The 25,032-nt window shown below is 44.2% G+C and overlaps 2 protein-coding genes across 2 annotated transcripts in view; both read left to right on the top strand.

Moving 5' to 3' along the window:
• The window catches only part of arhgef11 (Rho guanine nucleotide exchange factor (GEF) 11), a 43,631-nt gene extending 24,698 nt beyond the window's left edge, over nt 1-18,933 (top strand). Inside the window, exons 23-42 of the mRNA XM_061710651.1 lie at nt 53-185; nt 297-503; nt 663-710; nt 1,586-1,734; nt 1,858-1,998; nt 3,318-3,394; nt 3,494-3,619; nt 4,899-5,016; nt 5,106-5,254; nt 7,830-7,905; nt 7,983-8,165; nt 8,258-8,339; nt 8,448-8,528; nt 9,871-9,926; nt 10,006-10,155; nt 12,534-12,767; nt 13,072-13,167; nt 13,735-14,039; nt 15,086-15,218; nt 15,744-18,933. Of these exons, the coding sequence (XP_061566635.1) occupies nt 53-185; nt 297-503; nt 663-710; nt 1,586-1,734; nt 1,858-1,998; nt 3,318-3,394; nt 3,494-3,619; nt 4,899-5,016; nt 5,106-5,254; nt 7,830-7,905; nt 7,983-8,165; nt 8,258-8,339; nt 8,448-8,528; nt 9,871-9,926; nt 10,006-10,155; nt 12,534-12,767; nt 13,072-13,167; nt 13,735-14,039; nt 15,086-15,218; nt 15,744-15,793 (2,594 nt within the window). The 3' untranslated portion in view covers nt 15,794-18,933. The remainder of the gene's footprint in view (nt 1-52; nt 186-296; nt 504-662; nt 711-1,585; nt 1,735-1,857; nt 1,999-3,317; nt 3,395-3,493; nt 3,620-4,898; nt 5,017-5,105; nt 5,255-7,829; nt 7,906-7,982; nt 8,166-8,257; nt 8,340-8,447; nt 8,529-9,870; nt 9,927-10,005; nt 10,156-12,533; nt 12,768-13,071; nt 13,168-13,734; nt 14,040-15,085; nt 15,219-15,743) is intronic.
• Nucleotides 18,934-19,544: 611 nt separating this feature from the next.
• On the top strand, nt 19,545-23,558 carry tyw3 (tRNA-yW synthesizing protein 3 homolog (S. cerevisiae)). The gene is made up of 6 exons (XM_061710263.1): nt 19,545-19,787; nt 21,925-21,987; nt 22,249-22,347; nt 22,487-22,558; nt 22,772-22,905; nt 23,236-23,558. The coding sequence occupies exons 1-6, from the start codon at nt 19,575-19,577 to the stop codon at nt 23,471-23,473; spliced, it is 819 nt and encodes a 272-aa protein (XP_061566247.1). The 5' UTR covers nt 19,545-19,574; the 3' UTR covers nt 23,474-23,558.
• The last annotated feature ends 1,474 nt before the right edge of the window (nt 23,559-25,032 follow it).

Here is a 25,032-nt window from a genome sequence, read left to right as displayed (position 1 = left end):
GTACAAATGTACTTTAAATTGAGTGACAATAAGAGCAACTGTGTGCCTGCAGTTCGACCTGGCAGCGTGAGGAACATTATTCAGCAGTTTGAGAGTAGCACAGACGTACCGGGAGAGGAAGGTGGCGACGCTGCGGAGCTGCAGCGTCTCTCCTCCAGCAGTCTGGGAGAAGACGGCGTTGACAGGTGGCTGCTTCCACCTTCTTCGCCATCATCATCATCATCGTCATCAGAATCAGCATGTGGTGTTTGGGTGTAATTTCCCTGGAGTGATGATTCAGATTTTTTCTCCACCAGCCCGACGGTCTCGGTGCGTCTGGCACGCAGCGAGTCGTTGAAGGCTCAGGGTGAAGGGCGTCGGCGGGGCGCGGCCTCGGCGACGGAGTCCGTCCCCCGCTCCCGCAGCGATGTGGACATGGAGGACTGCGGGGAGGAGAGGGAGCAGCCCGGCCTCCGGCCGCTGCAACACAGCGCCTCCTCGTCCGTGTCCAGCAGCTCTGCTCGGTAAACATTTCCCCTCAAACCCCCGACGGGTTTTTCAGCAGCCTGTAGGCAGGACCATAATGTGTCCCTTCGAGTAAAAGCATTGCATCCCTGGATTTGCTCCATCCAAGTGTAGGATTTGTCCTCACGGCATCTTTCTCTCCACTCTTTGAAACTCAGGTCTCTAGAGAACCCTACACCCCCATACACCCCTCGCTCTAGACGCAGGTGAGTCAGCAATAGAGGGAATGGAAATGATTCTTAAAGAAATAACTTCTAGTTTCAGCAGCTTTAAGTTTTAAATCTCCCCATAACCACTGCAATGATGGTTTAACCTGAAAATGCACCGGTTGTTCTGCTTAAATCAAATACTTACCTGCTGTACTGTACTGCCCTTATTTTTTTTAACAACGTGTGCTTTTTATTATTTTACCTATTTTCTCATCATTTCATTTCATTTTATTTGTTATTTAAGCGTACTCTTAAATTAAATACTCATGATTTTTGAAAACCGCGCAAAGTTATGGATAAGCCCTGAATGCAGGCATTGTGACATAGAATTGTCAAATTGGTTTAATTCACCGCACAAATCAGCACAGATTACTTTTGTAATACAGTATTTGACCTAGTTTTTGTACGTTTTGACCATATAGAAACGTAATTCTCGTCAGTTGTGTGAAATAAGACCTGGAAACAGGCATTGTGACGTAGAATTGTCAAATTGGTTTAATTCACCATACAAATTGTTACAGATTACTTTTGTAATACTGTATTTGAAACGGTCTTTGTACGTTTTGACCGTATAGCAACGTAATTCTTGCCATTTTAAGAATGAGATGTGTACCTGCTGTACTCTACTGCCCTTACTTTTGAACAACTTGTGCTTTTTATTATTTTACCTCTTTTCTTATCATTTTATTTGTTATTTACTGTTTAATTGCGTCTGCCGCTTTTAATGTTGATGTAAAGCACTTTGAATTAGCTTGTGTTGAATTGTGCTATACAAGTAAACTCTCCTTGCCTATTTTTTCCTCCTCCTCACTGCTGGGGATTTATTCTGTGCGTGCCTGGGTCCATCTCCTTGTGTTTGTGTGCGTCTGTAGGAGTGTGGACTCACCGCTGGCTCTGCTGCCGGATGCTGCAGCGCTGGAGGAGGACGTGTGTGACGGTCAGAACTGGCAGGACACCGTTCCTCCTCAGCTCCTGGCAACCCTCAGCCCCCGGGAGGTTGACAGGCAGGCCGTCATATACGGTAGGGTTTCACTTCACAATCAGCACATTTGAGATTTGTTTTTTTGTTGTTGTTTTTTTGTTAGATGTAGTGCTTTTATTAGATGTACAGCAGACTTAATTTTTTTTCCTACTTCATCTTCAGAGCTTTACACCACCGAAGTGTCTCATCTGCGAACGCTGCGGGTCCTGGACAAGGTTTTCTTCCAGAAGATGAGGTCTGTGCTGAACTCGGAGGAGCTGGCCTGCATTTTTCCAAACCTTCACCAGGTCTACGAATTCCACGGTTGGTCAACGACTCGATGGATGGATGGATGGATGGATGGATGGATGGATGTGGTTCCTAGAAACTTGTTTCATTCGTAGACCTTTATGTTGACCTTTCTCACCAACTACATACAGACCTGACTAGGGATGGGAATCGAGAACCGGTTCTTTTTCTTGTTCAGAACTGGTTCCCAGTGTTTCAATTCCTTGGAATCGTTTGGACATTTTGCAAACGATTCGCTTTTCAATTCCAGTGGGAACAAACAACGTCATCACGCACGTTGCATAAGTCAGCAGTCAATCGTAAATACCGTGCCCAAGTGATCAAACGCTCCGGTAACATTTCAGTAAAAAAAGACGACAACACAGCAGCTTTCAATACTTGCCAAGTGAATATTTCGTCAAAAGGAGGAAATACTACCAACATGCAAGAACATTTGCTCACACAGCAGCAATAACAATCAATGAATGTTGCGTTTTCGATCCGCTCCGGACCAACGTCAGTAATCCTCAACCCAGCAGCAGCAACGTTAGCATTTCCTTGGCTAATAATACTGCAGGTAACTAATTAACGAACATGCCTATCATATTAGTGCCATTTACCTCATTTTTTTCCTTTTTCCCCAAATGAGAATCGATAAGGGAATCGATTAAGAACCGAATCGTTAAGCAGAATCGAAAATGGAATCGGAATCTTACAAATCGTATCAATTCCCATCCCTAGACCTGACTACCTTTAGGTTCATGTCTTAATCAATAGCATACCACCAACAAGAGGATCAAACTAATTGAATCGTTATCTTTTTCTTGTTCCACATGTTTGTTGTTTTGTTGCGTCGCTCATCTACTCAGTGGAAGAGGAAATCTGCTTCATTTGCCTTTTTTTTGAAAATATCTTTTTAAGGTTTTAGTGTCACAAAAACTCGTGATGGTATAATAAGTAAACACAGTTGTACATCTTAGCTTTAAACTAAAATGAATTGACAACATTTATTTATTAGCTACAATGTAGCGATGGGGACAGCCCAGCCTGGCTGTAAAAAAACGTTTTTTTTGTTTATACCATAATATGGTATAAACAAAAAAAGAACACTTTTTATCTGCCAAGTGTCAATACAGGCTGCCCGGCTGTAAAAGAGTCAGAAATCATCCCATCAGTTGGTTCGTTTGCATCTTGCAGTCAACACTTTTAAAGTGGTGAGCTGATGGTGAATAAAGGGTTAACGAAGGTTTATTGGCAGGAATCAGCAGGGAAGATATGTGTTGTTTCGCTCTTTTGTTTTTAAACAGAGAATACATGAACATTGTTGGTGTTTTTCTTCTCTCACCTCTTTGCAGCGAGTCTTTGTGAGGCAATGAAGAAGCGAAGAGAAGCTCCCATTGTGCAGGACATCGGGGATGTTATGGTGGCCAGGGTGAGCTGAGCATTTCCACTTTCATCCCCTCCTCTCTGGCTAGAAACCGTGGACGCTGTGATCTCTGCACGGCGTCTTCACAGCTGTGTGTGTCTGTAGTTTGAAGGTGCAGCCGGAGACGAGTTTCAGGAGCAAGCGGCGCAGCTGTGCTGCCAGCAGTCTCAGGCTCTGGAGCTCATAAAGAACAAGAAGCGGAAAGACCCTCGCTTCGCTCACCTCATCCAGGTACAGACAACGCTTTTAATCCACATTTGACGTTCATGACGGGCTCCTGCTTGATCCTGTCTGCTCAAAAAAGAGTCGCCACCTAGAAGGAAATATATACCAGAAGACGAACCCTGCGGTCGTGGAGAAGATGCTGCCCTGTTTCAAACTAACGGCTGGAACAACTAAAGCTGGGTTTAAAACTGTCCCAAATAAAAATCTACGGTGATAACCTCAACCAGCAGCTTGGGAGGAAAAAAAAATAGAAGCCAGTGACTATTATTCGCCTTTTTTTTTTCATTATTATTGAAATAGTTGTGTAGCATCAAGAAAACCACTCATCAATGACTATAATGGGGAAAAGAGGCTTGTATTTGTTAGGGAGCTTACAAATTGGAGTCATGTGGTTCGGTGAGACTACAGTAGTTTCACTCTGGTCCAGAGTGGTGCAGCCAGTGAAATGATGTACCCCAGCATCCCGAGAGCAGGATTAAATCCCGGGGTTTAAATTCAGAAGCTTTCTTTGCTCAGAAAATGAGGTCAGCTAGTGGTCTGAAAAGACTGAGTGAGCAGGTTTTTCCATCAGCAGATTTGTTTCAACTTGACGACACCCGTATTCATCGTCAGTGTGGATGAATCAGTGATGCCTCAACACAGAGATTTTTTATTTTTTAAGATTTTTTGTGGCTGTAGTGACCTTTATTCAGGGTTTAGAGAGGAAGAGGGTAGAGAGAGAGAATGAGGACGACACGTAGCAAAGGGCCGCAGGCCGTACCTCGAACCTGCAACCGCTGCAGGAGGACTGTTAAAAAAATTCTCCTTTTGGCAGTTGATTTTTTACGGAAGAGTATTAGGGCTAGGCAGGAGAAAAATAAAAATAATATTTTAGAGGAGGAAGATTTTTTTTTTTCCATTATGCACTTCGAGAAAAAAGTCGAAATTTTGAGAAAAAAGTTAAAATGTCAAGATTAATGTTGAAATACAATTTCGATAAAAAAGTCGAAATATTGAGGAAAAAAGGCGAAATTTTGACTTTATTCACGAAATTTCAACTTCATTCTTGAAATTGAATTTCAACATTTTTTCTCGAAGTTCACAATAAAAAAAAAAAAAAAAATCTTCCCCTCTCAAATATTTTTTCTCCTGCAGGGCTCTAATACTCTTCCATACATTTTCATACATTGACACTATAAAGATCTGGTGGCTGCTATTTATGTTGTCTAGCTTCTGTAGTTCTGAAGCTCTACAAAGAATATAACCTCAGCCCAACTCTCATGTACGTGCTTAACTTTTCACTCAGGAGTGTGAATCGAGTCCTCTCTGCCGGAGGCTGCAGCTCAAAGACCTTCTGGTGTCGGAGATGCAGAGACTCACAAAGTACCCTCTGCTGCTGGACAACATCATCAAGCACACGGATGGTGAGGAAGCAGGAGATGCACGGAGAAACGCGTCAAAATCGAACAGATATGTCTTTGTAAAGACAGGGGTTTGTGCTTTTGCTCTGCAGCCGGTTCAACGGACCTCCCCTCGCTACAGCATGCACACGCTTGTTGTCGAGGGATCCTGCAGGCTGTGAACGAGGACGTCAGGGAAACGGAGCGTCGGCAACGCCTCACCCAGTACCAGCGCAGGCTGGACGCTGCCCCTCAATTCAAGGTGACGCAAGAAGGTTTTGTTTTTCCCTGTTCATCTATTCATGTCAGTTATTTCTGCAGAGAGCTGCAATCGGATGCTCCGGTAGGATGGGTGGATGGATGGATGGATGGATGGATGGATGGATGGATGGATGGATGGATGGATGGATGGAGATAAATCTAAGAATTTCTGATGTTTATTCCTGAAATCTGGGAGCGTCTGTTAATAATTACTACTACTACTACCACTACTATCACTACTACTACTACTACTACTGTACTACTACTTAGGGCTGGGGATCGATTCAAATGTCAAGATTCGATTCCGATTCTTAAGATTCAGAATCGATTATCAAAATTTGATTCGATTCGATTCCGATATTGATTTGGGTTAGTGTTATTAAAACAGTTTTTTGAGCTGTTGCATGCATTATATGACTTTAGTTATGCAAAATATTACTACTAGTATTATATTGAGATTAAACAGCAAGTATTGGCAGCTAATGATGCTGTAAGGACCAATCAGCTCCCAGAATGCTGATAGAACTGCTTTCAGAAACATCGTGTGGGTCAGAATTATCAAACAGATCCAGAGCAGCAAACAGAGATGGATGAAATCAGTTTTATTTTTTCCCACATTCTGTTTTTATTTGTTCCATTTTCGGTCTATTCTGGTTTTTAATTTTTGAGCATTTGGTTTTTAGCATTTTTTGCAAATGTAACCCCAAGACAGTATATAAAGTAATGAAATATAGACAATTTATGCCATTATAACTGAACACTTTAATGTTTTCATACCTTTAAACATATTTGTGGCAGGGTGGAGGAGCTGCAGCCACTCAGGCTGATTAGGGCACAGGTGGGCCCAATCAGCCTCTCCACTCTGCCAGCCTTCATAAGGCAGAACTGGACAGCAGCAAAGGGGCTGATGGAGCTGCTGCTGAGGAGCTGTGTGTGGTGTTGGTGAACTGGGTAAATAAATTGGGTCTGCACGAAACTCCGTGTCTCTCCATCCTTCGGTCGGCCCCCGTAGCATCCACCCTGCTACATCTGGCGCCCAACGTGGGGCCGAAGAATGGACGAGAGAGGCACGGAGCGGGCCCTGGACGCGCTCGCCCGGGCCATGGCGGGCATGGCGGCCGCCTTCCGGGACCAGGGCGAGCGGCAGCTGGCCGCCATAGAAGCCCTGGTGGCCGCGGGGCGACCCACCCCTGCACCCCGTCTGAGGGCCGCCGCAGCAACGCGGGAGGAGCTGGCGGCGCCGCAGCTGAGAGGCCGGGAGGCAGAAGCTGCGGGCCGCCAAGCGACGGCTCCCGAGGCGACGGCTCCCGAGGCGGCGGGACCCGCGGAGCGACCCATCCCTGCACCCCGTCTGAGGTTCGCCGCGGCAGCGCTGGTGGCGCTGCAGCCGACCGGCCGTGAGGCAGTGGCTGCAGGCCGCCAGGCGACGGCTCCCGGGACGGAGGCGGAGGCGGAGTTGGCGGGGGAGGCGGCTTCGGAGGCGCCGCCGCCAGCGACGGCGGGTCCCGCGGAGAGGGGGCCGGACCTGCGGCCAAAGCAGAGTGTGGGGGAAGAGGCGGTCCTGGAGGCGGACCAGCAGCCCGCGCAGGGCTGCGTTGCGGAGGTGAAGGAGGCAGTCGTGCGCGCACCGGGTGGCCCGAGGCCACCATGGGCCCGGCCCCGAGCGCATCCTCCACGGCGGGCGGGCCGACGCCGGGGGCGACCACCCCGACCGTTCCGCGGCTCAGGCCGACGCCGGGGGCGACCACCCGACCAGGAAGCCCGGAGGGTTCCTCTCCCGCTCCGAGGGGGCGGGGGGGGGGGGAGTAGGCTCGGCCGGACGGACCCCGGCTCGAGGTTGGCGTTGGGGGTATGTGGCAGGGTGGAGGAGCTGCAGCCACTCAGGCTGATTAGGGCACAGGTGGGCCCAATCAGCCTCTCCACTCTGCCAGCCTTCATAAGGCAGAACTGGACAGCAGCAAAGGGGCTGATGGAGCTGCTGCTGAGGAGCTGTGTGTGGTGTTGGTGAACTGGGTAAATAAATTGGGTCTGCACGAAACTCCGTGTCTCTCCATCCTTCGGTCGGCCCCCGTAGCATCCACCCTGCTACAATATTTAAAGGCAAAAACATGGCACCAGTTATTCTCGTGTCCAACAAAACATTCCTTTTTTGGGGATAAACAAAAAAATAACCAAAAGTTGTAATGTAATGATGAAAAAAAAAAAAACATAAATAAATTTCAAAAAAAAAATCGATCTTTAGACATATGAATCGATTTTTAGGAATTAATACGAGAATCGATTTAGAATTGGGAAATCGATTTTTTCAACATGGGCCTACTACTACTACTACTACTACTACTACTACTACTACTGTACTGCTGCTGCTGCTACTACTATCACTACTGTACTACTACTGTCACCACCACTACAACTACTACTGTACTACTGCCACTACCACCACTATTTCTACTACTACGACTACTACTACTACTATTACCACTACTACTACTATTACCACTACTACTACTACCCTGGATGGATGGATGGATGCAAATAAATCTAAACTGGTCTTCTTTTACACCTGTGTCTCTCAGAGTCTGGACCTCACCGCGAAGAGAATGATTCACGAAGGTTCTCTCACCTGGAAAATTAGCAAAGACAAGCAGATAGGTCCGTATCATCGTGGCAGTCTGCGCAGCCACGTCATCACATCTGTTTAACGTTGTTCTCTCTGTGCTCCCCCTCAGAGATCCAGGCGCTGCTGCTGTCAGATTGCCTGCTCCTCCTCCAGAAAGGTCCAGACGATCGGCTGCAGCTACGATACCCATCCCGCTGGTTGGGAGGAGGCGGAGGAGTCAGCGGAGACAGCAAGACCTCATTCAGCCCCCTGGTAAAGCTGGACTCGTTGCTCGTCCGCTCAGTAGCAACAGGTACGACAAAAATCATCTTTTTTTATTGTTATCTTTCTGACTTTCTTTTTCTTTCATCACACCTGCTTAAATGTGCTGTGGTTTCCCTCCAGACAACAAAGCCCTCTACATCATCAGCACCACGGAGAGGCAGATCTACGAGCTGGTGGCGGCGTCGTCATCGGAGAAGAACACGTACGCTCTTTCTGCCGACTCATGTTTACCTTTGCAGGGCAGACTCAATATCACGTTCTCCCACTTTAAGCCTTTTTGTATGTTGACTTCTGACTTTTTGTTTGGCAGCTGGAAGGATTTACTAGAAAAGACCATGGTTTCAGCTGCAGGGTCATCGCCGCTGATAAATCACGGATCAATCCGTTTATCGTGAGTAATTGTGATGTTTGTAATGAATGGAACGAATTACAGATGCACCAATCAGGATTTTGAGGGCCGATAACTGATCTCCAAAAGCAGTATCTGCCGATCCCGATATTGTCAATCACGGTGTGAAATCGATAAATTCGTCAATATTGTTGTCGTCTCATGTACATGACACTGACATTGTATTATTAGGTATCAAAATTAGGAGATGAGAAAGTATCATGAATTGTCTGTTTTATTGCAGGCTGAGGCAATATTTCACCCTCTAGAGACTCTTAGAGACGACTTAGACTCAGTTTACAAAGAGTAAGTTTAGCTTATTAACTTAATCCTTCCTGTGGTAATAATTATGTACAACATGTGCACCAACACAGACAACAGCAGACATGTCACTCTCTAAAAGTTGATACAAGTTGTTAACTATAAACCTTAGTTTTCCTGTGGAAAGAGGAATTATATCTTAAAATAAATATGAATTATGAATTATTAAGCTTTGTGAAAGCTTTAGCGATAGCATCTGCCGCATGTGAGGAAACTCTTGTGAGTGAAGCAAAAATCTTATAACATCCAAATGTCACTTGTGAATTGACTGACACGACTGTCGTCCTGCGTACAGCTTTGGATGTATATAGTCTGGTAAAACTCCGGCGGACATTCATCAGTGAAATATTTACGACGCGGCAGCGCGTACCGCGGATCCAAGCACCTAACGACGCGTTTAAACCAGATGTCTTCTACAACAGAAAGCGCCTGATGAGCAAAGCATATGAATTCATTACCTTACGATGTAGTTCTTTATTTTTCTTGCTGTCGTTTATAGGTCTCTGTTACGTTCAGCGGAGTTAGCAGCGTGGCTCCTTTTCTTTCTCTGCCTTAGCGGCAGCCAACTTTGAAAACTCAATATAGTGAAAAACTTTCAAATGTCTTATCAGCTTCCTTTTGTTGAAATTCTTTCGTAACATTCCTCCTCATGGTATCTCCTTTGGACACACCTTGCAAACTGCAAATTTGTTGTCCTATTCGGACATTGTAAAACTCCCATACCGGCGAGGCCATTTTCAGTGTTGATGCTTTGTAGAGACGGCCACGCCCCCACCTGGGTCTGAGGTGTGGGGACGCATGCTCGGGCGCGCTTTGTTGTTGTAAACGTCATGAGATCGGCCAGCTTTGAACTATTATTTTCTGATATCCGATCAAAACCGATAGGGCCAGTATCGGCCGATACCGATCAGTTGCCAATCGATTGGTGCATCTCTAGACCGAATAGGATTGAAAGTGTTATTAAACTTTTTTTTTTTTTTTTTTAATGTGTGTCCCATGGCTGTTATTTTGGTATTTCCTGCAGGTCACCGAGCCTTCGAAGTGCGTCCCCCGTCTCCACCAGCAGCAACGTCTTTGGAGGTAAAAACCGCTGCGTAAATCATCAGCATGGAGCTGCTTTTAAAGACAATTTGACAATTTCCGTCATTGAATCCACCAGACAACTCAATAACAGAGCAGTCGGACTCCATGGAGATCCAGTCCCCCAACGACGACAACGTCTCAGACAACACACCCACAGACCAATCGGGAGCTTTCATCCGCGAGGAAGGGCAGGCGGTTGGAGTGGCAGAGGCGGCTTTACAAGACGGTGAGAAGATGCCAAAGCTAAGATGATTTAGCGCAGGGGTTCTTAACCTTTCTGACCTTGGGGCCCAATTTTTTCAGTACAGATTGGCCCAGGGCCCATTAATATTAACACTTTATAGCAGGGGTATTCAACTAAAACTTTAAGAGATCCATTTAGAGAAAATTTACTCAAGCGAAGGTCCAGAACATCATAATATATATATATATATATATATATATATATATATATGTGTGTGTATGTATGTATGTATGTATATATTCAAGTAGCCTCATAGTTGTATCAACATCTGCATCTGACTGTTATATTAAAAAAAGTACATATTTGCCACTTAACATGTGTAACTTGAATTACACATTTTTTTCTCTTAGAAATAAAATACATTTTATTTTATTTTTGAAATGCTATCTTATTTTATTTCTCTACCAGGAGTTTGAATTTCCCCTTTTCTTTGTTAATTGTCTCAACACATTTTTATAATAAATTAATATAAACATTGGTGAGCCTGGAACGATATTTAGTTTTAATTATGTTCATTGTGGAGAAAGCTGCTTCACAGCTGTATCTGGACTCAAACATGGATGTTTTAAGATGGTCAGTTTATTTTCTGTGACTTCAGTTCAGACTTGAGTGGATATGTTTGATGAAAAACTTTGTGTTTTGTTTCAGTGGCGTTTCACTTTCGCACTTTGAACGCCACGGTCTCTGAACGTATGAGACACTGGTTTTGTCCCAGTGGGAAGACTGAACAAGGATGAATCTGTGCATTCCGGGTGTAACTTCCCTTTCCACCTGTTACTCTGTATATAGAGCCAAGCTAATTACCGTATTTTGGCGACCATACGGGCGCCGTGTGGAAAGGAGCACCCTCAGTTTTGTGTCATTTCTGGATTTAAAACACACACACGGCGCGCCGTGTGGAAAGGCGGCGTCAACACACACGGAGCGCCACCTTACAACGCACACACAGGCATACAAGTGTGCATATTTAAAAATAGAGCGGGAACAAAACTTAGTTTGATTGTACTTTATTTAAGATATTACATTACCGTATTTTCACGACCATACGGCACACTGTGTGGAAAGGCGCACCCTCAGTTTTGTGTGTCATTTTTGGTTTTAAAACACACATACGGCGCACCGACCCAAAAGGCGCCGTCTACAGAGACGGAGCTGCACACACACGCGTTGCAAAACACACACGCGCTAAAAATAGAGCGGAAGCAAAACTTAGTTTGATATTTTATTTTACTTTTCACATCAATCAAACCCTTCAAAGGTTCATATTCTGTTTCTGCATTAAAGAATTTAAAAAAACCACCGGGTTGCTGCACATAAACCTGTCTCAGCCACCAGCCCTTTTCATTTCACTCTGGCTGGAAAAGTCTGTTTAGGCAACGCTTTTCTTTTAAAAATCATCATAGCCGGCAGTTTCTGTCCATCAGCGTGGCAGGCAAGCACAAGAGTAAATAAACTTTTCATACCCCGTTGTGCTGCGGATCCCGACCGCGGCGGTCCCGGCTCCCGGTTCACGCTCCGCTCCCCCCCCGCGCTGGACCGGGTCCGCTCCCCGTCTGCTCCCCCGCGCTGGACCGGGTCCGGGACCCCAGAAATCCCTACTCCCAAAGCGGGCTGGAACCCGGTCATCGGACCCCGCTTGGGGAACCAGGAAGTCGGGCTGCACCAGCGCCCATCACCGCGGCTTTAACCGGGGAACGTGACCGGTTCCGACCGGCCGGGACCGGAGGAACCCACATGGACTGGTAGTAGGGGCTCCCGGGGAAAGAGCACCGGCATTTCAGCCGGATCTGCCCCGGGGATGCGGCGATCGGACCCAGCAAACCCACGGCAGGTGCATCCTCGGTTCCGACATGCAAAACACACGCGCGCTGCAGAACACTCACACACAAGTGTGCTTATTTAAATAGAGCGGAGCAAAACTTAGTTTGATTGTATTTTATTTCACTTTACACATCAAGCAAATCCTTAAAAGTCTTCATCATCTGTTTCGCATTATTCAGCTCAGTGGAGTCTCATTCACGTCGCAACTCACGGGGGCTTCACCCGCCCCCTTCTCTTTTTACTGTTCTCATGGTGGCCGGCCTTACATTACCGTAATTCAGGTAATAGACACGGCGCACCGTTTCAAAAGGCGCCCGGCACATTTAAAAAAAAAAAAAAAAAAAAAAAAAAAAAAAAAAAATGTGCGCCTTATGGTCGCGAAAATACGGTAATCAGTTGAATTTTTTTGCGGCCCACTAGGTGGAGCTCGCGGCCCACACTTGGGCCGCGGCCCTATGGTTAAGAATCATTGATTTAGCGTATTTGCTACCCTAAAAAAAAACAACTCTTGTTATTTTCCTGTTGTCGTACCTCTACAGTGGAAACGCTACGCCAGCTCATATTACGAGATTTAGAAGAGGACGGTTGGAGCCACGATTCGGACGACACTCCAACCAACGAAACGTCCAACGGCACGAGCTCCCTTGCCGAGCGGCGGCAGCCAGAGTCCCTGGAGACCGTCCTCAATTACAGCATCAGTGAGTGGGAGGTGGAAACGGAGGAATCTGCACTGTCGGACGTGGGAGAAGCCGGCGTTCAGGTCGTCAGAAAAGGTAACGGATGAGCTGAGGAACGCTGGGTTCTTCAGCGCCAGCTCTTCCCTCTGACTTAAATATCACTCCCTATAATGTTGAGGTTGTGTGTTGGAGCTGAAGCGACTTCTCATTACTTTGGTTCAGGTTTTCAGTTGAAATCTGGGTGTCTTCAATTCTTTGCATGTTTCCTCTGCATCAAGTGATTTTATTTTATTTATTTTTTCTCCTTGCACTCTTACAATCACACACTTTTTCCTCTATCTTGATTCTTTCACACTTTCAACACCCTTTTCTTTGTCACACATCTATCCTCTTTGCGTAGCTGTGGTTGTGGGTCCTCCTGCTCCTTCTTCTTCTGTCACTGATGATGTCAAACTCCTCTCCAATCAATCGTCGACAAGCGAGGCCAAAACGCAGGGTAATAATCCGATAAGCTCAATCTCTAATGAACTTGCGTGCTTTAGCATGTGTCGCAGATCTATAATATTACGGAAGAGTATTAGGGCCATGCAGGAGAAAAAAATATTTGAGAGGGGAAGATTTTTTTTTTTATTGTGCGCTTTCGAGAAAAAAGTTGAAATTTCGAGAAAAAAGTCGAAATGTCGAGATTAATGTTGAAATACAATTTAAAGAATAAAGTCGAAATTTTTTTTTTTTTTCTCAACATTTCAACTTTATTCACAAAATTTTGACTTTATTCTTGAAATTGTATTTCAACATTAATCTCGACATTTCGACTTTTTTCTCGAAATTTCAACTTTTTTCTGGACATTTCGACTTTTTTCTCGAAATTGTACTTTGATTTTTTTCTGGACATTTCAACTTTTTTCTCGTAGTGCATAATGAAAAAAAAATCTTCCTCCTCTAAAATATTATTTAAATTTTTCTCCTGCCTGGCCTTAATAATCTTCCGTAATAATATAGTCTGATTTTATGGATGATGATCTTTTTACCTGTGAAATCAGTCACCGATCCTGTGCTCTAGGGAACACTTTCTACTTGGTCATGCCCAGCGCGCAGGGAGAGAGCATCACTGACGACCCGGCTGACCCTCCCACCCCCACCGCCACCGACCCCCCCCTCCCTCTGGAGGAGGGGATGTCTGTGGAGACCCAGCCAGAGGAAAGTCCTGCCTGCTTTCCAGACCTCGCGCAGTCGGCGCCTCTGCAGCTGGAGCCAGAAGAGGATCCGGGTCTCTCACAGGCTGGCCAGCAGAGTCATGTGGTCAAAAATGTGGATGAGATTTTTCACACAATTGAAGGTTTGATGAGCAAGTTGCACAAGCTGAAGGTGAGTTTGTGCGACATGTTCCACAGAGGAGTATCCAACATGGTTATTTAGGGTTTGTCCACTAAAACTGAAGTTTTCTGATGCTGTACTCATTTAACATCTTCAGACACGCTGGTCATCAGACAACAAAGCTGTTCACCCGCAAATGCTATTTAAAAACCATTGATTAAGCCCCCTCATGTTATGTACTGATAAATCAATCTTGATTAAATAACATGATATTAGAAAAACGTACAATATTCAATATGATTTTTGAAAATTGTGAATTGACCTACAATCAATATCTCAACAAATACTTCAGTATATGATGCTAAAATCTTTTCATTCTCTGTCTTACACACACCTCAGATAGTGAAGAGCCATTTTAGACATTTAAAAAAGATGTATTTTATGTACTTAACTAAAGAATTGCAACTGTCAACAATGATAACTATAGGAAATAAAGCAGCTTAGTTGCATAGAAATAATCACTTTACATACATTATAATCATTTGACATATTCACACTTCCTGAAAAGATTTTTTTAATGTATTTATGGGAAAAACAAGCTAAATATATTTTAAAAGATAAAATAAAAAATGTGGACAGCAAGTTTCAGTTTTAATAACACTTTACATTGAAAGTACCATTTATGGTGATACTTATTTTATTATTGAGATGTTGTGATTGCACTTGTTGATAAATGCAATGATAATACATTTTCTTTCTATTTTTTTATCTGCATATCTATTAATGGTTAATACCATGTTGGTAAAAACCGAAGGCATATATATATATATGCATTTTTAGTATATAATATATATTTTAATATATCATATATATTTATTTTATTAATATATATATTATAATTATATATATATATATATATGTATATATATATATATATATATGTATATATTTTATATATTTTGATGATGATACATTTTCAATGTCGTTCAGTCTTAACTAACGATTTGACAAGTGAGAGTGGGTCAGTGAAGTGATTGTTTCCTGCACCACCGTCATGAAAATGTGCCATCTGATAATTTAAGTTGATTTATCTGCAGGAAATCGAGAAAGCCCATCACAAGCTCCTGGAAACGCTTCGAGATTCCTCTGGCGGTCAGGAGTCAGAGGAAGAGCACTGTCACTCAGCAACCGTCTCCCGGACGCCGTCTATGGACCGCAGCTCACAACACGGTGGGTGTGTCTTGTCTTTGCAGAAGAAGACTTGGATGTTACGGAAGAGTATTAGGGCCAGGCAGGAGAAAAATTAAAATAATATTTTAGAGGAGGAATATTTATTTTTTTCATCATGCACTTCAAGAAAAAAGTTAATGTCGAGAAAAAAGTCGAAATGTCGAGATTAATGTTGAAATACAATTTCGAGAAAAAAGTCAAAATGTATTTCAACTTTATTCTATAAATTTCGACTTTATTCTTGAAATTGTATTTCAAAATTATTCTTGACATTTCAACTTTTCTCAAAATTGTATTTCAACATTAATCTCGACATTTCAACTTTTTTCTCAATTGTATTTCAACATTATTCTCGACCTTTTGCCCTTTTTTCTCGACATTTTGACTTTTTTCTCGAAGTGCACAATAAAAAAAAATCTTCCCCTCTCAAATATTTTTTCTCCTGCCTGGCCCTAATACTCTTCCGTAGGATGTCGTTTGTTTTACATATTAATTTTTTTTTTTCCCCCAATGAAACCCAAACAGACAAAGAGGGAAGTCCTGCAGAAGGTAAAATTCTGTCGACTGGCTTCTGAGGGCTGAGCCGAGCGTCACTGCTGGCACACGGATGCACCCGTACCTTAACAACCCTAACGACTGTCAGACTCCACAACTCTCCTCCCCTCATCCCAGTGGGCTTCTTTCTCCTCGTCATACCTAGAAGGTGTTTCTGAACGTTTTCAAAGTCTGCACAGCCTTTTCCCCCGAACCTGGGCGGAAACCGAGGGAGGGGGGGGGTGAAGGAATAAAAAGACGGAAGAGAAGTTGACTGGTTGAAAAGGAACAAAACAAGTTGGAATGATTTGAAAGTGTGAGAAATGACCAAGCTGGATATCTGTGAAGGAAAACGACTGGTATGTTTTGCTGGTTGAAGGAAGGAAGTCGGAAAGTGGCGAAAAAGTGAACTTTAAGGAAATTCTCCAAGGGACCCTTCACACCCACCCCCAGCACTTTACCCACAATGCATCTCTGTGTGGCATTTGTCCTCTTGCAGTGGACAAATCAGGGACTGGAGGATTCGGACCTCGCCCCCCCCTCCCTCCTCCACTATTTGCTTTACACTAAGTTCACCTGGCACCTCGGCCGAAGGACTGTGTGTCTATTTAATTCAGGTTATTTGCACTGGGTAAGGAAACCAAGGTCTCACACGCACACGCGAGCATCACTTAACTCACTCTCACACGTCACTCTGCAGGAAAAAACACTCAAGAGATTTTTGCTCGGATGCTTTACGTTCCTTTTATGCAACAGGAAGGCGGATTATTCTGAGAAACATGATAGAAAGGTTGCGTTGATCGTGCAGTTTAACTTTGGGAAACACTACTGCGCTGTTTACTACTGAGATGCTGGCAGGTTTGATTCCCACGTGTGCCGGGATCTCGGCGAGATTTGGAGAGGTTCACGTCAAGATGGAAAACTGGCAGTGTGGGGTGAGGAAACGAGGACAACAGATTCAAACAGAAACTTGAATTTTCATTCAAACTGCTGCCAAATATTGCGCTGAGACGGCTCGGCCGTGCATCCTTGAGCCCTCTCCTAAGTATTGTGTAAATACTGTGAACCAGCAGCTGCTCCACAACCAAGCACCAACACTCGAATCCTTGTCCGCGTTCAAAACCGCACTCTGCACCGAGTAGTTTTTGTTTTCATGGGAAAGATGAGCTTATATTTAGAGATAGTGTGATATTTTTGCAAAAGAAAACACTCACTTTCATGCCTTTTTCTGCCGGTTAATATCTAAACTGGAACCAGCCGTGCCCCGAAGCCACCTGCCGTTTATCCCTGGAGTCGTCCGTCTCCAGACCGCAGCAAGGTAGCGCCAACGAAACCCAACGAGATCGAACCATTACGTTGTACATAGCTGAGAGGATTTCATTACTGATGAACGGTAACAGTCTAGTCATTATGTTTGAAGACAAAAAGAAGTTATTTTCGACATAAAAGTCACGTTTAATCACGTTTAAACGCTGCGTGCGCATGAGCATTACAGAAGACGTGGAACAGGGCTGGACTAAAACCTGCGTGAGGGCTTTACAACGTGTCCGTGACCGCAGCGGCTCAACCTGTCTTCCTGCAGGCCCACTAAAGCTTCGTTTTTCTTCTACAGACAGATAAATAAGCATTTCCCAGAAGTCAGACTATTTAAGGATTTCTGTATCTGTCGGGAATGTTGTCCTGGACTGGTTGAGACATACGTAGCCAGCAAAGACTGACACTAAAACCAAGTGCTTTTCTCTTCTTTTTTTTGCCCGTTTAAAACATCACATTGGTACTAATTGGAATTAATGCCAGGAAGTAAATACGTATTCAAACTTAGCACTTCCTGGCAGGAAGGTTGTTTTTGTTTTTTCCCTTTTCATTTGTACAAGTGTGTGTTTTTAAGTCTCATCGATTCTGTCATGAAGCGTGGCAGAAGCACGCTGGGCCGATTAGAGCAAGAACCAAACGTTGAGAACCCTGACCCGGCCCGCTTGTAGGTTTTGTAACAGCGGAGCCATAAGACGGTCACAAATGTACAAAAATGATCAAATGAAGCTTCAAAAACGTCCTTAATCACAGGGGATTCTGAATTCACTTTGAAAGGATTTGTTCTGAGATGGAAAAGTTCGACCAAAGTGAAATATTTCCTCAGTTATAAAAAAAGGGAAAACTTTCTTTTTCTTCACATTTTGGCTGCTGATTTTCAGGCACCTCAGATTAGGAAACATTTTATTGATCCCACTTAGAACCTTTTTTTTTTTTTTTTAAGCCAGCAGACATTTATTGAACACTACATTTTATACTTTATTTAGCACAAAAGAGACTGATGATATGAGCTGGTTGAATCAGAATCTCTTCTAACAATCATCTCGTCTGGATTTTCTCCTCTGACATCAGCGTTTCTCTCCCTTGTTTCTACCTCTACACTTCTGTGTGTCTTCCTTTCCATACTTTAATCTAAGCGTCTTTCCTTGTTTGAATAAAGAAAAAAACTAATTCCATGTTTTTGTTAAATCTTGCACAACCTGCACATCCAACATTTCCCAGCACAGTGCAAACTACTGTATGCATAAACACATCTTTATCATCTCATTGTCTTTTGTGTCTAAAGAAATTGCTCACATGTAATATAGAGGGATCAGACCCACTTGTTTTATATATGTTAATTTTTTTTCTGTAAAGCCTTAGTCCTTGTATTTGATTTTATTTTTGTAGATATGATTTAAAAAAAATGTATAAATTATTTTTTCCTCCTGTTTTTTAAGATTGGTGAGATTGTTAGATGCACAGAAAGCAAAAAGATCTTGTGTGTCAGATTCACGTGTTCTGTGAGATTAAAGTGAAGAAACTGGATTAAATGAACTGGCTGGTGTGGACTGTTTAATCAGATTTGAAGCGTGGATGACACGCTTTTCACCAAAGTCACCTTAGCTCTGCTTCAATTGGACTGAAAACCTTTTCGTGTCAGCATGTTGAAAGAACGCTATCAGATGAGTTGAAAGAAGCATTTATTTTAACATCTTCAGATTTAAAATGACGTGTGTGGCAGGGTGGAGGTGCAGCCACTCAGGTGATTGGACACAGGTGGGCCCCATCAACCTCTCCACCCTGCCTGCCTTCATAAGGCGTGGCTGCACAGCAGCAGGAGGTCTCCCTGTGAAGGTGCTGGTGGATGTGTGTCTGCAGTGAAGGAGTAAATAAAACCGGTTCCTGCACAGAACCCTGTGTCCTCTGTCCTGTCGGTCGGCCCCCGTAGCACTAGCCCTGCTACAACGTGTAAATGTAGGAGTGGAGACTTATTTTACTTAGTTCCTTTTAAATTAAAACAAAAAACAACTTGTTTTCCATCTTTAACTTGTCTGTAGACTAAAGCCGAATAATGGTTTCATATATATATATACATATAATGTATAAATGTGTGTGTGTTTGTGTATATATATATATTAATGTGTGTGTGTGTGTGTGTATTTATATTTATGTATTTATGTATGTATGTGTGTAAGCTTGTGTGTGTGTGTGTGTGTGTGTGTGTATATATATATATATATATATATATATATATAAAATCTGTTGTACTAGTAGTAGTCGGAGTAGTAGTAGTTACTAGTAGTACATTACTACTACTACCGGTCCGGGTGATCCAGCGTGTAGTTCTGGTATCGGACAGCAGGGGGGGACATGGAGCTGCAGGCCGGTGGCAGATCTACCGCTAATGAGGGGGAGAAGAAGAAGCGCCGTGGAACACGTGCTCGGTTTGTTATTGTTGATGTTCCTGGACCCGAACCTGAACCTGAAACTAGACCCGGACCTGGACCGGGACGCGGACCCGGTCCCGGCATGGACCAGACCTTCCTCCGCTGGAAGGTTCGGACCCTGACCCGGCTGGACCTCAGCAGGAAGGGCAGCGTGGACCAGGACGTGGTTCCGCTGGTGGACCTGATCAACCGAACCGAGCCGTTCTTCACCACCAGCTCCTGCTCGGGCCGGATCATCCTCACGGAACCGAACCCGGACTCGGGCCAGGTCATCCTAACGGAACCGAACCACGGGGTAAGAACTAGGGCTGCAGCTATCCAATATTTTAGCAATCGAGTATTCTACTGAAAATTCCATCAATTAATCGAGTAATCGGATAAAACATATTTTTGTTTAGTTAACGAGCAATTATAAATATACATAAGATGTTAGATGTTAATTGACATTGCTAAGATTAAATTATATAATACAGAAGGTTCATGGCTGTGCATTTAAAAACCCTGAACTTACACCAGTTGACCAAATTCACTGCCTTCACTCAAAAAACTAAGGATCTTACCAAGAAATGTTCTTATTTCTAACCTAAAAATGCAATTACACCTGATAACACACATAACTAATGTGTATGTATGTATGTATATATGTATCTATGTGTATGTATGTAGGTGTATGTATATATGTATACGGCTTAATTTAGGGTGGCGAATTTATGTTTTGTGTTGTGGATAACCGGGGCAGGGCTACATACGTTTTTTAACTTCTCCCTGCTCCATTTCGAGCATGCAAAAAAGGGGAAAGAGAAAGGAAAAAGAAAGGGAAAAAAAAAAAAAAAAAAAGCCAGTGAGGCATGTTTTTGTTTATGATTGTTATGATTTGTATTATAATGTATTTATTATGATTATTATTTAACTATTGTTCTTTGGTTTATATATATATATATATATATATATATATATATATATATATATATATATATATATATATATATATATATATATATATATTATTTTTCTTTTCTTTTTTTTTTTTTTTGAGCATGTTTGAAATAAAGTTTTTCATTCATTCATTCATTCATTCAACTTAAGAGGTTAGGTGTTTTTCCCACGTGTTTCAATTGAACTTTCATTTAATTTTAAGTTCTAGTTAGGTTTTAAGTTAAAGTATAAGATTTTGAGTTTTGGCAGTGTTCAAAATATAATTCTGAGACCTGCTGTATTGGAGCACATTAGGCACCAGTGCTGCCTTTTCTTTTAGTTAAAACTGTAGCGGGAACAGTTGTTTAGAGGAACCTATGTATGTACCGGGTTAGAGGGGGTACATATAGAAGAACGGACCAGAAGAATATAGCGTGGATTAAAAATAAAAGTTAAGCACTGAGCTACATGTGTCTCCCGTCTGGGCCATTGCAGACTTATTGCCTGAGCACGGCATTTTACTAAAACCAAACATACCCGCTGCCTCTTTCTTCTTCCTTTACATGCGTCAGCGCGCTGTACCGTACAGTACCGTACAGCGCGTTGTGCCGCGTTAAATGTAGTCCGGGCGAAATACCTGCTTTGAGCTGGTGAAATTAAACGATTCCTCGAGGCAGAGAAAATTCCTAGATCATTTTTTGTAATCGAATTACTCAAATTATTCAAGGAATCGTTTCAGCCCTAGTAAGAACCGAACCACGCACTGGCCGGATGATCCGTGATGTCATCCACAGGTCGGGCCACCTGGTGAATGGGACATGTAGCTTAGCTCATGTAGCTTAGCTCATGTAGCTTAGCTCATGTAGCTTAGCTCATGTAGCTTAGCTCATGTAGACTAGCTCATGTAGCTTAGTTCATGTACCTTACCTCATGTAGCTTAGTTCACGTAGCTTAGCTCACATAGCTTAGCTCAAATAGCTTATTTCATGTAGCCTAGCTCATGTAGCCTAGCGCATGTAGCTTAGCTCAAGTAACTTAGTTCTTAGTTTAAGTAGCTTAGTTCATGTAGCTTAGTTCTTGTTGCTTAGCTCCTGTAGCTTAGTTCATGTAGCTTAGCTTAAGTAGCTTAATTCATGTAGCTTAGCTTAAGTAGCTTAATTCATGTAGCTTAGTTCCTATAGCTTAGCTTATGTAGCTTAGCTCAAGTAGCTTAGTTCATGTGAGGCACCTGGCAAATGGCACACGCTACCACCTCCAGAACTGGTCCAGCTGGAGGAACCGGGTCTCCAGGTTCCTCTGGCCCAGCAAAGAGTTGGTGCTACCTTGGAAGTAGTAGTAGTTATAGCAGTAGTAGTAGTTATAGCAGTAGTAGTAGTAATAGTAGCAGTAGTTATAGTAGCAGTAGTTATAGTAGCAGTAGTTATAGTAGTAGTACTTATAGTAGTAGTAGTAGTAGTGTTAGTTGCTAATAGTGCTGGTTGCTAACTGGTTGCTAACGGTGCTGGTTTCCTTTCCAGGTCCAGAAGCAGAACCTCGTCTGGCTGCTGGTGTCGCATCAGAAGGTCTCGGCTGAGGACCTGGTGAGACCCGGGATCCCTGGGGGGGGGGGGCTCCTGTAGCGTAGCTCCTGTAGCTTAGCTCCTGTAGCTTGTCTCCTGTAGCTTAGCTCCTCTAGCGTAGCTCCTGTAGCTTAGCTCCTGTAGCTTGTCTCCTGTAGCTTAGCTCCTGTAGGCTAGCTCTTGTGGTTTAGTTCCTGTAGCTTAGCTCCTGTAGTTTAGGACGGGGGTCTGCCGGGGGGACGTCCTCATCATGTCCCTGTCCCTGTCCCTGTCTCTCCCCAGGTCTCCGGTCTGGGACGCTCCACCGGAGACGCCGTGCTGAAGTTCGAACCCCTGGTCCTGCATATCCAGTGCCGGAGGCTGGAGGACGCCCAGCTGATGGTGAGACCGGTTCTGGTGCCGAAACCCGGTTACTGAGACCCGGGGTGTCTAGGGTTGGGGGTCTAGGGTTGGGGGTCCTGGCGGTAAACCCTCTAACCGTTAGCGGTTAAACCCGCTAACGTCTCCTGTTCCTCCTCAGCACTCGGTAGCTGTCAACTCCGGCTTCAGGAACTCTGGACTCACGGTTGGGAAGACGGGGAAGATCATCACGGTAGGTTCTGCTGCTGGTGCATCGTCTCAGACCTGCAGCGTGTAGCTTAGCTCGTGTAGCTTAGCTCATGTAGCTTAGCTCATGTAGCTTAGCTCATGTAGCTTAGCTCATGTAGCTTAGCTCATGTAGCTTAGCTCATGTAGCTTAGCTCATGTAGCATAGCTCATGTAGCTTAGCTCATGTAGCTTATGTAGCTGGGTCCTTGTCCTGCAGGCGGTCCGCAGCACCCACGGCCTGGAGGTCCCTCTTACGCGCGACGGGCGGCTGCTGGTGGGACCCGAGTACGTCCACTTCCTGGTTCAGGCAGCCAATCAGAAGCTGGAGGAGAACCGGAGACGCATCCAGCGGTGAGTCCGCCTGGTGGCGAGGAGTCCGCCTAGCGGTGAGGTGTCCGCCTAGCGGTGAGGTGTCCGCCTAGCGGTGAGGTGTCCGCCTAGCGGTGAGGTGTCCGCCTAGCGGTGAGGTGTCCGCCTAGCGGTGAGGAGTCCGCCTAGCGGTGAGGAGTCCGCCTAGCGGTGAGGTGTCCGCCTAGCGGTGAGGTGTCCGCCTAGCGCCGAGGAGTTCGCCTAGCGCCGAGGAGTTCGCCTGGCGGTGAGGAGTCCGCCTAGCGGTGAGTCCGCCTAGCGGTGAGTCCGCCTAGCGGTCCGACACTGATGCAGAACCTCCTTCCTGTTTAGGTTCTACCAGAACCTGCAGGCGGCCCTCGCTCCAGGACCAGGACAAGGACCAGAACCAGGAACAGGACCAGAAACCGGACCGGAGGACAGGAATTTCACGCAGGTGTACCAGCGAAGGAGGAGGCGGGGCCGCCAGACGGACTGTAAACAAGGCGACGGGGGCCGCCAGGCCGACCGTAACCACGGCGAAGGGGGCTGTGAGCTGGACATGGAGGACTGTCTGGACCTGTTCAGCTAACCGGGCCCCAGAACCGGGTTCAGTTCCAGAACCGTCCGAATCTAAAAACCTCACAACATCAATAAATATGAATCTTTTTGTTTCAAAGTTGATTCTGTACTGGTACCGACCCGTATGGACCTCAGACCTGGACCAGGACATATATATATATATACCGTATATATATATATATATATATATATATATATATATATATATATATATGTATGTGTGTGTAGATTAACATTTAGGCTGCTGGTTTTCAGTTAAGATCTTAATACCATATTAATGAATATAATTAAACAAGAACACACAAACATAGCCATGAATAATTAAACAATAAATGGAAATAAAACTAACGTGTCTTTTACTGCATTAGTACATTAATATGTGTAAAAGATATTTCTTCCTCCTTCCAATGATGTCCTTTGGTTTTAGTCCCAGCATCCGTAACGTGCACCCAGTTGTGTTATACATCAAAATGGGCGTCTCGATCCTGCAACGATGCGCATTACTTTTCTCAGTCAAAAGCGTTACCGAGAGACTCGTGGGTGGTGTCATCTGACTCGGTTTTGAGTACTTGGTCTTCATTGGCATGAATTAGCCAGCCCCTTCTTCTGATTGGTCGATATCTGATAGTTCCTACTTTCTGCCATAACTTTTGAATGGTTTGATATAGAGTTGTGGGTGGTGTCATCCGCTAAATGTCCAGGCCTGAAGAATCTACTTGCAAGTCATACAAGTCCTTCCACTGCAGCACGCACAAGGTTGCGAGGACCCGTTCATCGCTGCTTGCAGCTTTAATTATGGGCATGCCAAGTAGTGGCATGACCATATTGCAATCGTCCAGAATCGCCCAAAGGGCAACGTCACAGAAATCCCACTGCGCACCAGCGGGTGTACAGCACGACCCTGCTCTGATATGGAAGAAAAAAAATCCCCAAAAAACCAAATACGCCCCAAAAAAACGAGGAAAAACATGAAAATGAAGGCAATAGATTAGTATACAGATAAGTTTACCCTTTTTATATTAGCCTATTATTATTCTGCACGCTTTTTTCGTCCGTTAATGCGGCCCCGAACCGCAACGTGCACCCATGCATGGCATACATCGTTGGATGCGTCTCCATCGTGCCTCGATGGGCCTTACGTTCTCAGTCAAAAGTGTTACCGTGGCAACGCTAGCGGCTAGCAAGCAAAAAAAAAAAGGTGAAAATTGTGACGCTTATTGCTCGGCCGAACTTTATCGTAGAGACATTGCTCAAATTTTCAAATACTCGACCCGATTGGCATTAAAGGATCGTACAACCTCATTATGCCAATTACAACAGTTTTTGCCATATTTAACTTTCAATTTAAAAAAAATTCCATTTGACTTTGCACGCTTGTTGCTAGGCAACAGGTTATTGTAGACATCGTACAAATATTTTCTGACTCGGGACGCTGTGAACTTCCACATATTCAAATTTCATGAAGCTGTGATTTAAGGAAATTTTGAATAAAAATCCAGGCCAAATGTCCCCATTCATTCGGAGGGGGATTTTTACCATGGTGAAAAAGAAAGTTAGTTAGTTAATGTA

This window comes from Cololabis saira, chromosome 20 (genome assembly GCF_033807715.1).
Source record: "Cololabis saira isolate AMF1-May2022 chromosome 20, fColSai1.1, whole genome shotgun sequence".
Classification (NCBI taxonomy): Eukaryota; Metazoa; Chordata; class Actinopteri; order Beloniformes; family Belonidae; genus Cololabis; species Cololabis saira.
Note: the sequence above shows the minus strand (reverse complement) of the source record. Positions and strands in the feature narration are given on the sequence as shown.